We start from the raw sequence: 13,341 nt of genomic DNA on the forward strand, positions 1-13,341 counted from the left end.
TACTTGTCAAGAGATGTTACTTTACAAGCTGAAAATGTTGATTAATAAGCTAAGTGTTTTAATATAATACAACACATACATAAAGCTCCCCACATATATTTTAATTTGCACAAAGAAATGATAAGTGAATGCACCATTGATTGGAATTGTCCAGGCCCAAAACTGATTTTAGTCTAATTTGAAATTCAACGGTATGTTTTTTAAAATATCTACAGCTGTCGGACAGAACTGTACTGGGCTGACACAGTATACTGTATTGTCTTCATATAGAACTGAGACCACATTTCAGCCTCGCTTCTGGGAGTGATGCTGCAGACCAAGAGGAAGCAGATGATGAGGATGGTGATGATGAAGATCACAATGAGCCATCTCACTCTGAAACTCAACGACCTGCTGCTGTGAATGAGGACCCGCTACCAACCTCGGGTGTTAGCACCCTCAGTTCAACATTGTCTCATGACTCCCAATATGTACACAGATCCTTGAGTGTGCAATTGGGAAGGCTTAAATTAGAAACCAGCAGGTAAATCTCAGTATCTCAAATGTATTAATAAACTTGGGTAATTTTATTCAGTCTGATCTGATTTGATTTGCATGCGTATCTATTAAGTTACTTGAGCAGCCGAGCCATCTTCAAGTCCAATTTAGACAAATAAAGACAATATTCTCAACAGCAAATACTTGGATAGTCACAATCTTGCTACAGTTGTTCAGTAAAAAACTGTAGTGCAATACAGAGCTCAGGCTGTGCAACATGTTTAAGGTGCCTGCAACAGTGGGGTGGAATTTACAAGTTGGCATAGTCATTGGGGAGATGGCAAGTCAGACAATCAGGCATGGAAGTCAGCTTGCCTGATTTGCAGCTGTCCAAATTTCCCAGTTATTAATTTGAATGACCTGGAAAATAGGAGGGCTGCAGATCAGGTGAACTGACCTCCACACCCCATTGCCCGATCTTCCCTCTCATTCAGCGTGTACTTGGTGCTGGGAGCACTAACTCATAAAATATATCACAATGGATGTGGGTAGATTTATCATAGAATGATACAGCACAGAAGGAGGCCATTCAGCCCATTGTGCCTATGCTGGCTCTTTGAAAGAGCTATCCAATTAGTCTCTGCTCCCCTGCTCTTTCTCCATAGCCCTGAAAATTTTTCCCCTTCAAGTATTTATCCAATTCCCTTTTGAAAGTTATTATTGAATCTGCTTCCAGCACCCTTTTCAGGCAGTGCATTCCAGATCATAACAAGTGACATGTAAAACATGTTTTCCTCATGTTCTTTTACCAATTACCTGTACTTTAAATCTGCTACTAACTCTCTGCCACTAGAAACAGTTCCTCCTTATTTACTCTATTAAAACCCTTTGTAATTTTGAACACCTTTATCAAATTTGCACCCCGTTAGCGCCCCCTTGGGAGGCACAAAGCAACCAAATTTTTCCCCCAAAATTTTTAGCCCCTTGGCTCTGTTCAAAGTTTTCCTAATGTCCTGGCCAACATTCCTTCCTTTACCAATACCACAAAGCAAATTAATTGGTGGTCATCTTCTCATGACGATTCTGGGATGTTGCTGCTGTAGAATGGCTGCCATGTTTGCCGAAATGATAACGCTTACTGCACTTCAAAAGTGATTCACCATATGAATTATCCAACTCTGCTTCTCCATCACTTTGCTTGACAACTCTGAGCTGTCAGATTGCCTGACTGACATGAAGTCATGGCGGAGTTAAAATCTTGTCCATCTGAACATCAGGACAGTCAAAGCCCTCATTTTCACCCTGCCATAAACTCCAACTCCCTTGCCGCTGATTAATTATTTTCCTCAGCTACTCGCTCAGGCTAAATTTTACACACTACAATACATTTAAATGTGTGCGCTCAATATATGGTTTATCCAAAATCTATCAAGATGGGATGTACTCCCGCAGTGGGTGGGGGAAATGTATCTTCCATTTTTCATTAAAAATAATAATTTCAACTCCGGTGTTAATCAAAACAAATCTGCAGCAGGGTAGAACTCGTATTTGATGCACGTGTACTTTTTTAAACCTTTCAATCTAGTTTACAAACCAGTGGAAAAGTTTGAGTTAAATATGGATTTTCAAATTGTGATGTACTGGAACTGCATTTTACAAAGCAATGTTAATAATTTTATTTTCATTTATATAGACTTTTAGAAGAGCTTGTTCAGAAGGAAAAGGACTATCAGATTCTTCTTCATCAAGCTATTGAAGAAAAGGAGCAGGAAATTAAATTGCTCAGATTGAAGTCGCAACCAATAGGTAAATCTTGAGTAAAATGATCTCGCACAAAAGCGTTGTTTTGACTACACATTTCTTATTTAGCACAGGCTGTTTAACCTTTTACTTTTTTGATCATTGGTTTCAACCTGCCTAAAAAAAGGGCATCTGAAATAAGTCTGGCCACAAATTGGAGTAAATGAGGAGCCTAATGTCTGTTTTAGGATCCCTCGCTTGAATTGGAAGGTGCTGAGGAGCGCAGGCCTGCTTCACTCTGGGTTCATCAGCAGTTGCAGCATCTAATCAGCGTCCGCCAACAAAAAACAAAGTAAAAAGTATTTTTTTAAGTTTGACGTGGAACCAAGAGGAGCAGGAGTGTTTGTGGATGATTGCATTGACATCCTGGCATTGGCTGAAACTTGGCTCACGGGTGGCGGCACCTTGTACCTTACCAAAGCCTCCCTGCTAGGCTACAATTTTCACCCACTGCCATCGCCCTTATAGCCCTTAGCCATGAATTTCCATGGAGCTGCTCCTGCTACACTGCTGTAACTTCACCAGAAGAGCGGTGGAAACACCATTATAAGTGTAAAGATGACTTTGCTGCACTTCCAGTGAACTTATGGCAGAGGAGCATCTGTGAGGAAATTCCCAGCCCAAGTCACACCTCCCTCGACGACTCTGTGCCTCCTCCTTTGGGCACCTCACCTGTTTTACCCCCTCACCTCTGTTTTAAAATCCTCATTGGTCACACCTTCCAATATCTCTTTCTTTGGTGTGCTTTTCATTTTTTCCTTGCACGTCTGTGAACAAGGTGTTTTTCCTATGTTAAGGGCACTATATAAATCCAGGTTGCTGTTGTTATGCTACAGCTAGACTAGACAAGGTTAGACTTGACAGGCCTTACACTAAACATCCGTAAGACAAAGGTCCTCTACCAACCTGCCCCCACCACACAGTACTGCCCCCCGATTATCAAAATCCACGACGAGGCCTTGGACAACGTGGATCACTTTCCATACCTCGGGAGCCAACTGTCAACAAGGGCAGACGTTGATGACGAAGTCCGACTGCGCCTTCAGTGTGCCAGTGCAGCCGTCGGTCGCCTGAGGAAGAGAGTGTTTGAAGACCAGGACCTCAAACCCGGCACTAAGCTCATGGTCTACAGAACAGCAGTGATACCCGCCCTGTTGTATGCCTCAGAGACATGGACCATGTACAGCAGGCACCTCAAAGCGCTAGAGAGGTACCACCAACGCTGCCTCCGCAAGATCCTGCAAATCTATTGGCAGGATAGGCGCACCAACGTCAGTGTTCTCGCTCAGGCCAACATCCCCAGCATCGAAGCTCTGACCACGCACAATCAGCTCCGATGGACGGGCCACATCGTCCGCATGCCCGATAAGAGACCCCCAAAACAAGCGCTCTACTCGGAGCTCCGACTCGGCAAGAGAGCCCCAGGTGGGCAGAGGAAGCGCTTCAAGGACACCCTCAAAGCCTCCTTGAAGCAGCCACGAAGACTCGCTTCGGCATGTCGCCCGGCAACTCCTCGTCGTGAATTTCTGTTTCGGACTAGGAGGAGGGGAGCCGGGCCTGGCGGTTGGAGGCCGGACGTGAGCGTGAGAGGCAGGCCCCGGGCCGTTGCAAATTTGAACCGGCGACAGTGCGGGAAGCTCGTAGTTTGAGGGGAAGGAGGGAGAGCCGGGCATGGAGTCCTGAGGCCAGACAGTGAGCGTGAGAAGAAGGACACCATATTGTGGAGCCGGCAGCAGGGAGGAGGAGTCCGCGGAGACGGAGCGGCTGATGGACATCGCGTTCCCACTACCTTTGGACACAATTGAATTGACTTTTACTGAACATGGCACTGTAGAATAGCGACGTGTCTCTGAGCTCCCACAGCCTATTGTGGAAGTGATCGGGGAGTAAAAACATTCCATTGTAGTAATACATATGGCAAATAAAAATTGATTGATTGAAAAAGTGCAACATCCCCACCGACACCTGGGAATCCCTGGCCCAAGACCCCACAAAGTGGAGGAGAAGCATCCGGGAAGGCACCGAACACTTTGAGTCTCTTCACCGGGAGCAAGCGGAAGCCAAGCACAAACAGTGGAAGGAGCGCACATCAACCCAAGCACCCCACCCACCCGCCCCTTCAACCACCGTCTGCCCCACCTGTGACAGAGACTGTAGGTCCCGCATTGGACTCCTCAGTCACCTGAGGAACTCATTTTAGTGTGGAAGCAAGTCATCTTCGATTCCGAGGGATTGCCTAAGAGACGAGGTTATAAAACAGGACATCATGCCAAAAAAAGAAATTGTTGACAATGTGCTTTTAATTAAAACTGCACAAATAGAACTGTGGCAGGACTATGGGGAAAGAGCAAGTGAGTTTTGACTAATGGGATAGCTCTTTCAAAGAGCTGGCACAGGCATGATAGGTCGAATGGCTTCCTGTGCTGTAAAATTCTATGAACTACTGATAGCTGCTGTCTATTTTTGTCTATCTTTATACACTTTTAGTTTGTCTCTCTCATACTTGTACGCCCAATGTAGGTTTTATTTTTGCTTTTAGATCCTTCAGTCTTCTCTCTTGAAGTTTTAAAGCGTAATTTTTCAACTTCGGTTGGTGAACCTCTTCACTGGGAGCACAAAGTCAGAAAGTTTATGCTACTGTCAGTTCCACAGTCTGAAGTCCCCTTCAGTACCTTGCCCAAGTAGTTTTCATGTGTGAGCGTGCTTACTGAGTGTAGGCAGGCAATTGTACCATGGGAGGGGACACCACAACCAAGCCTCACCTGGCATCCACACATTTCCTTCCATATGCTATTTTGATATGATCACTCTCTTTTGCTGCTGTCTGTTTAAATTAATATTATAGTAGCTCATCTTTGTTTCAAACTGTAATTGCAATCTACTATATTTGTCATAGATTCATTTTTTCGATTAGTAAAGGTGCACCCTGGGGAACCAGCGGCCCTTCTGCTGCACTCTGGCAAAGTGCAGTGGGACAAATTAGGCCAGATCCTGGCCTTCCCTGCTTGTTACCATGCGCCTACTTCCAAACAAGGACAGTGGCATAAGAGGGTGTATGGCCTGCAAGGAGGGAACTTTGTAAGGCTGGGAATTTCCTCATCCCAGCCTGGCGGAGCAGTGATGAGTCAGGAGGCCGAGTAAGAACAGACGTGCAGGCCCGCCGGCGAATAGAAGTGGGGCCCAACTGGAGATCCAAGCCTAGTTTGTAATCTTGGTCCTTGAGGATATTATAAATGTAAAGTTTTTTTTAGCCTCCTGATAAAATTAAATGATGGGAACACTGCCAGTTTTTTTCGGGGGGGAAGGGCCTCCCGCCCCTGGTCCTGCGGGGACCTGGCACCCTTCACCAGAACTTAAAGGCTCTTCTGGTAGGCAGGCACGTGAGATACCCCCTGCATGCTTCGCTGGGGTCAGCACCAGAGCTCATTGACATGTGGATCCCAGAGCCTAATTACCATATTCTTTACAATATCTGAAGACCGTGACTACCTTCAGTTTTTTTACAAATTTAATTTTTTTAAAACCCGAACATCTTTTACTTGGCAATGCTGTTAAACATGTCAGTAAGCAGCTGCACAAAGGGCGTTCAGTGTTTGCAGAATTTAAGGTATGTGCCATTGCATTTTTCTATGGGTGTGGTTTTTTTCATCTTTTTCGAAACTTGTGTTTCTGGATTCAGCTATCAACTAGCATTCATTCCACTGAAGTGAGTTATTGTCTTCTGATGATGTGCTTCTGTTGACTCCATTCAAGTATTCATTAAGTTCCTGTTTATTTTCAACTTTTTTTAATAGACCTACCTATTCTGTCTGTCTGTCACTACGATTCTTCTCCCGTAAACAATGGAGACCCTGAACTTATTGACTGGTTGAGAGAACATGGAGCTGATGAAGATACAATAGATCGGGTAAGAAAGAATGTATTGGTGTACATGTCATCTTCAGACCACTGGTTTGATGCAATACTCCATTCATCTGTACATTCAGCGGGGGCCATTTTAACTTTTGGTGATAGTGTAAACGGGGTGAAATCGGATTGGCTACTCGTTACACACCTCTGTCGATTTTCCTTCCCATTGACTTCAATTGCTGCCACAGCGGGTCCAGGATAGGACTCGAGCCTCTTTACCTGATAATGTGGAGCATCCGCACCTGAAGTGCCACAGTGTTTTAACCACCAGCCACTGCATCACCAGCTCCATTTTGTTTGCTTGTAAGTGCATACATTGAGATGCTGAATTGCTAAGACAGTCATACACATGCAACATTGTACACAGGAATAACTGGTGCTGGGGAAGTGTTTGTGGAAGAGTAAGTATGGATACTATCAAATTTGTCAAAGGAAGGTGCCGAGTATAGATTATTACCCTTTAGTAATGCTTGGAGTAGGTGCGGTGCTGTTTCTAATCCAAAAATCACAATGGCTGTAAGCGAATATTATTGAATGATAACATGCATACCAAAGAGATGCTGATAATGGGTGTGGATGCTGTGCTTTAATAGTTCCTTGGTAATGTTTACAACTTTCTTCATCTTTTAAATATAATTCTTCTACTTCGAACAAAGCTTGTGTAACATGTTTATAATCAGTATTTGCACCCCATCCACCACCTTAATCATTCCCTCCCTCCACCACCGGCGTACCATGGCTGCAATGTGTACCATCTCCAAGATGCACTGCAGCAACTCACCAAGGCTTCTTCGACAGCACCTCCCAAACCCGCAACCTCTACCACCTAGAAGGACAAGGGCAGCAGGGCGCATGAGAACACCACCACCTGCAAGTTCCCCTCCAAGTTACACACCATCCTGACTTGGAAATATATTGCCATTCCTTCATCGTCGCTGGGTCAAAATCCTGAAACTCCTTGCCTAACAGTACTGTGGGAGTACCTTCACCACAAGGACTGCAGCGATTCAAGAAGGCAGCTCACCACCACCTTCTCAAGGGCAATTGGGGATGGGCAATAAATGCTGGCCTTGCCAGTGACGCCCACATCCCAGGAACGAATTTTTTTTTTAAATGTTATTGCTGAATTAGAATAATCATTGTCTCAAATCTAGCATACGAGTAGCAAAACCCTCCCACCGTCGAACGTGTAGATGTGGCCAGTATGAGCTCACAAGTGATTCAGCATAAATGTATATTTGTTACTTTAATCGTAGATTATTGTAATTGCATCCCAAATGCAAAATTCCTGTAATTCAGCAGTATGATATGTGATAAAACAGTTATCTTATTGTGACCATAAAGTTTTTTTTCTTCTTGCCTCATCATTCAGTTTGTGGCAGATGACTATAATCTGATTGACGTTCTCAACTGCATGACGAGAGATGACCTGAAGTGCTTGAGATTAAGGTAATTTATTTGTTTAATCTATACGCCTGTAGTGCTGATCATAGCTAGTTGAGACAAGGGGTGGGGAACAGAGGAGTCGCGGAGGTAAGGGAGCAGACACTGGTGTATTTATATGAATGTGGCTTCCTCTGTATTTCATAATTTGTGTTTAATCTGAACTGCTTTGATTTTCTTTTTCAGGAAAATTAAAAACATCATTGTAATCCTCCTGTAGCAGTTCATTCACCGCCCATTCAGTTACTTTCAAAAATATTTCCATTTTTCCATTACTATTGACATCTTATTAATAGATTTCTCTAATTTTTGCATTGGTAGCCAAATCCTTTAGTATTCTGATCGCCACACAGGTTCTTCGAGCATAAAGGTGGGCGCACTTGAATAGTTATTGGCTGTGATATTAACCCACCCCCACGACGGGCGGGAGAGGGTCAGAGGGAATCAAAAAGCGAAATGCGCGGAATGCGACTCCAACCCATCACGCACAGGCCTACCACCTTTTTTACAGCAGCGGATATCGGCGCTCCAGAGTGTCCCGCGTGGAGAGGCGGGACACCTAATTAAAATATTTAAATTGGTTTCCCACAGTGCAACTGGGAGCCTGATTTGAAATTTGCTGCTGCTGCTGCACATGTTTCCCAGGGCTCAGGAAACCAGGCAGTGAAATGGATGCGGGAGCTGCCAGCTCCACAAGGTAAGTGCCTGTTTCAGCACTCCTTGTGGGCCAGCAGGGGCAGAAGTGCCTTTGGCCATCCCGAGCCCCGATTTCCAGCCCCCGGCCCCCCGAGTTCCAGGGTCTCCTGCCGTTGGTGCTTCCTCCCACCCACCGGCCGAGCCATTCATATGGCTGGCTGCGGTGTGGGAGACAGAGCTACAAAATGTTGATGAGGCCCTGGGAATCATGATGAGTGTGTGTACATTGTGAAGCTAGGATAACATCACAAACATGCATGGGTAGAGATGTAGAAAGCGGAAAATATCGTGAGGGGAAATTTCAACTCGGGGGCCACTCATTTTTCTAGTGTAAAATTGGCGGTTAGACCTCTGAATTGCGCATCATGATCTGCCGCACCGGATGTCATGCTGGCTCATGGGCGACTTTTAGTTGTTCAGAGCGCCCACCTGAAACAGGCGTTAAACTCCTTAAATATGCACATTGTAATCCTAAGCCAGTTGTAGGATCCTGAATGCAAAATTCAGGTACAAATGGACGGGACTCGACATAATTGTACCAGGCATTGAGCAACCTAACCAGCGACCCTTAAAGGGACTGCTGGCGATCACTCAAAAAAAAAAACAAAAAAAAAAAGGCCCAGGAAATTTTCCGTTTTGTTTGTAGGGCGTAGGAGAATTAGCGATAAGTAGAGTGAATTTCAATCGACTGTAAAATAGCACATTTTTAAGTTTGATACAAAGACATGATAAAAAGGCATGACCGGGAAGTATTTATGCAAGTCTGTAGTGTAGACATTACGCTCTCTCATGCTATGTAATGTGTAATGTATTTATCAGGGACACTGCTTTATGGTTATTGAATAAGTGAAATTGAATGTTCATTGCAAACAGTGTCAGCACGTTTTATTTTCAGATTCATGTGATGATCACATTTGCATGGAAAATGTAAATCAGTGGCCTTGGTTTGTTAGTTCAGTGCCAAAGAGGGCCATCATTCTTTGTTGCACCTCCTGTGCCCGAACCTCCCAGGCTGCATGAAAAAATGGAGGGGTTTTGCCCACATTTCTTCTTGCTTCCATTGTATTTGCAGCGAAAGAGATTTTTTTCACCAAAGAAACATACACCCCTCCGTTTAGAGAGGTTGCTTGCCTTGGTTCAGTTGGTCGATTTGAGCACAACACACCAAGAATTGAGCACAACAACGCCAGTGCTGTACTGAGGAAATGTTGCATTGTTGGAGGTGCAGTCATTTGGATGAAGTGTTAAACTGAGGTTCTCTCTGCCAGCTAGGTAGATGTCAAAGATCCAATGGCATTATTCAAAGAAGAGCAGTGAGTTCTCTCCATGTCCTGGCTAATATTCCTCACTCATCGAATACCATCAAAAAAAGTGACTAGTCATTATTCTCCTTGCATTTCGTGGAAGGTTGATAGTGCAGAATGGCTGCCTGATTCGTCCACACAATAACAATCACTGCCCTTCAAAAATAATTCACTGTGTGAAATGCTTTGAGAGCTTAAACAAAGTGATTAAGCACTGTATAGATATATGTATTTCTTTCTGTATTGTTGGGCACTGTTCTCTTTCTCTTCAAAACAACTGTCATCACTCCCTTGTTTAAAAAGTCCACCCTCTATTTTCTCAAACTACCACTCTACAACTAACATGCCCTTTCTGTCACAAGTACTCTAAATTCCTCTAGCCTAGATTTCCGATCTTTATACAGCATTTGGAATGCCCTGGTCAAAGGCGCCAACAATATCCTACATGCCTGTCACTGTCTCTCCTTGACTGTCTGCTACCATTGATCCTACTGACCATTCCATTCTCTTCAATCCACCTCTGTGGCACTGCTATTTGTGTGGTTCCACTCCTCTTTGTTCCAACACTGTCATTATATTTCCTCCAGCAGCTTCTCCTTCAATTCCTACACAGTTAGTAACCCAGAGTTCCATTTTGGTCCCCTAGCCTTGGCAACATCCAACTCTACCTTGCTGGCACTTGATTCAGAACTATTACTGCAATTTAGTAATTGCTAAATGCAATCTACAGAACTTTATGCAAAGTATTCTTCAAAGTTTTTATAATTCTGAATCATTAATTATAGGGGAAGGGGTGCTGAGTTGCAGTCTAAAGGAATGCTTGTCAGGGTTGTGCTGTTCGTATAGATCCTTGATCCTTGGTTATTTCTCCACAACATACCACTCTTGCATGATCTGGATAGCAATAATTTTCTGATTGACCTGTGATTATTATGTGTTTTTTTTGTCCCCCCAGGGGTGGAATGCTTTGCAAGTTGTGGAAAGCAATCGCGGAGAACAGAGGAAAAAGTGAATTTCCTTCCCCACTAGGTCATATGTAAGGAACTTGTATTGGGACACACAGTAAAATCTCTCAGTGAGATAATAGCACTTTAAATTCAAATAAATTTGACAATGTAAACATGTAGGTTGTTAATGAGTGTGCTGCAACAAGCACTGTGTACCTGAAATGCTGACAATATGTGCTGTGAATAGTCCAGCCCACAGCTGTGCAATTTGGCAAACTGTTTTTATGTAAAATGACTATTTAAGCAAGAAAATGATGAAGCTTTTAAATCGAGTCTTAAGGGGTAATTTTCCAACTTCCCATTCTCAGAGGGAAGCCCTGCCCCCCGTGAGCATATATTGGATGTTTGGATGCGCACTGTACATGATTTACCAGCTTTTGGGAAAACGATGTGCAGTGCACGGCCAAACTTTTGAAGTACACTCCCAGCGGGCGAGGCTTCCTCCTGAGAGCACAAAACCAGAAAATTGCCTCTTTTATAGTAGTCACATTTAGGTTTCTATTTTGATGACTTCTACTAACAAATAGGGGAAACCATTGTGCACTAAATCCTGTTTTTATACCAGAATTCGTTTGTGTTCTCATTGGATGGCATTTCACTGAACTACTGTTAACGTATGTTGCGCAGAACTGCACATATTCTAACTTTTTTTTACAATATCTGGAAATGTAACCTATTGTTTTAAGATGCCTTAACATATTTCTGTAGTTGAACAATCTAATTTGCAGTACTAAAGTTGGTAATGCTTATTTTATTAAATGTACAAACGGTATGCCTAATTGTTCCAGTTTTTGTATCGTAAATTAATTGGCTTTATATTGTATAAATACAGTTAGTCATGTTTACCTTTGTGATGGACATTGTAACATGCTTTAAATCTTAGTGCTACAGTTTACTGTGCAGTGCTGAACTCTGCCGCAAATGGCTTGTTCTAAAGCTAAAAAAACATGATATCCACATTTAGAAATAAATCAGAGAAAATTACAAAATCGTTTGGGTTTCATTTCTTTGTAAATTATTTAAGCATATCACACGCTGGTTCTGTTATGAATTTCTACTTTCATTTATACTCCACATAAATAGGTATGGTACGATTTTAACTCTGGACGCAAGTGTCGGGTCCGGAGCGCGTGGAAAGTGCCCATGACAATGCCAGCACGAGGCTCGGGCCATTTTATCTCCAGGGCCTCATTACAATGTTGCAGCATGGAATTCCACCTGAATCCGACAGGAATGTCGACGACGAGGAGGCTGGCGGTCGGGAGCGGAAATTAGCGTAGTATGAGGTTGCTGTCAGGGACCCAAGGGAACGGTCTCTGGCACTGAGGCAAGTGTTTGACCAGATGGTCTGGAGGCGATCACAGTCAGGGGAGGGAGAGAGAAGCCTGAGTTTCTTTGTGGGCCTGAAGGAGCAATTCTACTTCTGGCCCACAGGGAAACCTGAAATCCTGCCTTCCATCGGGTCTGACTGATGTCGCGATCGGCACTTAAAAATCGCGTCAGGGTCCAAATGGCATTATCAGAGTGTGGCTTTTTACATTTTTATGAGGCTCCTGCCTGCCTGTGGGGGATGCCTCTCCTGAGTAAAAAAAATAATGTACTTAACATGGCATTGGGCACAAATGCATTGAGAATGCAATGGGAAATACCCAACTGCCATTTTAACCTCCAACAGCCCCATTCCCGCCGGGTGGGCAGGATTAAAATTGGGCCTTGGATGTCAGATAAGAAGTCTGACAAAACAGAGGCAATGGAGTAGTTGGGAGAGGTTATGGAGAGGTAGATCTGGGTATCAGTGTATACATGGAAGCTTCCCCCATGTCTGCAAATGATGTCCTGGGGACTCCAGGGCTAATAGTGTAGGGTTGGGAAGAGAAGCTAGATTGATCACTCTTCATGTGAAGAAGGATTTCCTGATGTTATTCCTAAATTTACCTTACCTTAAAAAAACTTTTATTTACATAGCACCTTTAAAGTAGTAATGTCCCAAGGAGCGTTGTCAAACAAAATTTGACCCCAAGCCACATAAGGAGATATTAAGACAGGTGACCAAAAGCATAGTCAAAGAGGTGAATAGAGGTTTAGGGAGGGAATTCCAGAGTTTAGTGCCGAGGCAGCTGAAGGCACGGCCACCAATGGTGGAGCGATGAAAATAGCAAGAGGGCGGGGGGTTACTGTCTCTGGCCAGTCAGAAGTATCTGAGCTGCTCCAGAGCCCCGTGCGGCTTCGAATTGCTCCCCTTTCTGGTTCTGACCGCCGGACTTATTTCAGTAGCGATGTAGACAAAACGAGACTCGTGGTTGGGTGCAAAAAAGACCAGTATTTATTGAAATAAAGAATAAATTGAAAATAATGATGAATACAGCACATTTTTTCTTAATACAGCACACCTTTGCTTAATACAGCACACCTTTTGCTTAATAGGGGAGGAGAAACGGACACATCGAGGGAAAATTGACTAAAATTACAATTTAACAAAATTCCCCTTAATTCCCACCCCTTATACCTATCTAGGTTGCCTTGTAAAGGGCCAGAAAGTTTTATGCTCACCAGTAAACGCCTGCTCCGTGCCCCTGCGGTCTGTCTTGGATTCTTCACCGCCCCGAAGTAGAGATACCCCAGTAATTCAAAAGTAACTGCTGGTATTCCACTTCTTTGGGTGGGCTGTTGAGCTGTTCCCCTTGTAGGCAGGGCACGGAGGCGAG

General features: G+C 43.9%; 1 protein-coding gene across 1 annotated transcript in view; it reads left to right on the plus strand.

Annotated features, from left to right (window-relative positions):
* The window catches only part of map3k5 (mitogen-activated protein kinase kinase kinase 5), a 193,990-nt gene extending 182,365 nt beyond the window's left edge, over positions 1–11,625 (plus strand). The window contains exons 25-29 of the mRNA XM_085997514.1: positions 271–523; positions 2,171–2,283; positions 6,072–6,184; positions 7,559–7,635; positions 10,585–11,625. Of these exons, the coding sequence (XP_085853640.1) occupies positions 271–523; positions 2,171–2,283; positions 6,072–6,184; positions 7,559–7,635; positions 10,585–10,669 (641 nt within the window). The 3' untranslated portion in view covers positions 10,670–11,625. The remainder of the gene's footprint in view (positions 1–270; positions 524–2,170; positions 2,284–6,071; positions 6,185–7,558; positions 7,636–10,584) is intronic.
* The last annotated feature ends 1,716 nt before the right edge of the window (positions 11,626–13,341 follow it).

Source organism: Somniosus microcephalus, chromosome 9, assembly GCF_052327205.1.
Source record: "Somniosus microcephalus isolate GS21.2 chromosome 9, FLI_Smic_1.0, whole genome shotgun sequence".
Classification (NCBI taxonomy): domain Eukaryota; kingdom Metazoa; phylum Chordata; class Chondrichthyes; order Squaliformes; family Somniosidae; genus Somniosus; species Somniosus microcephalus.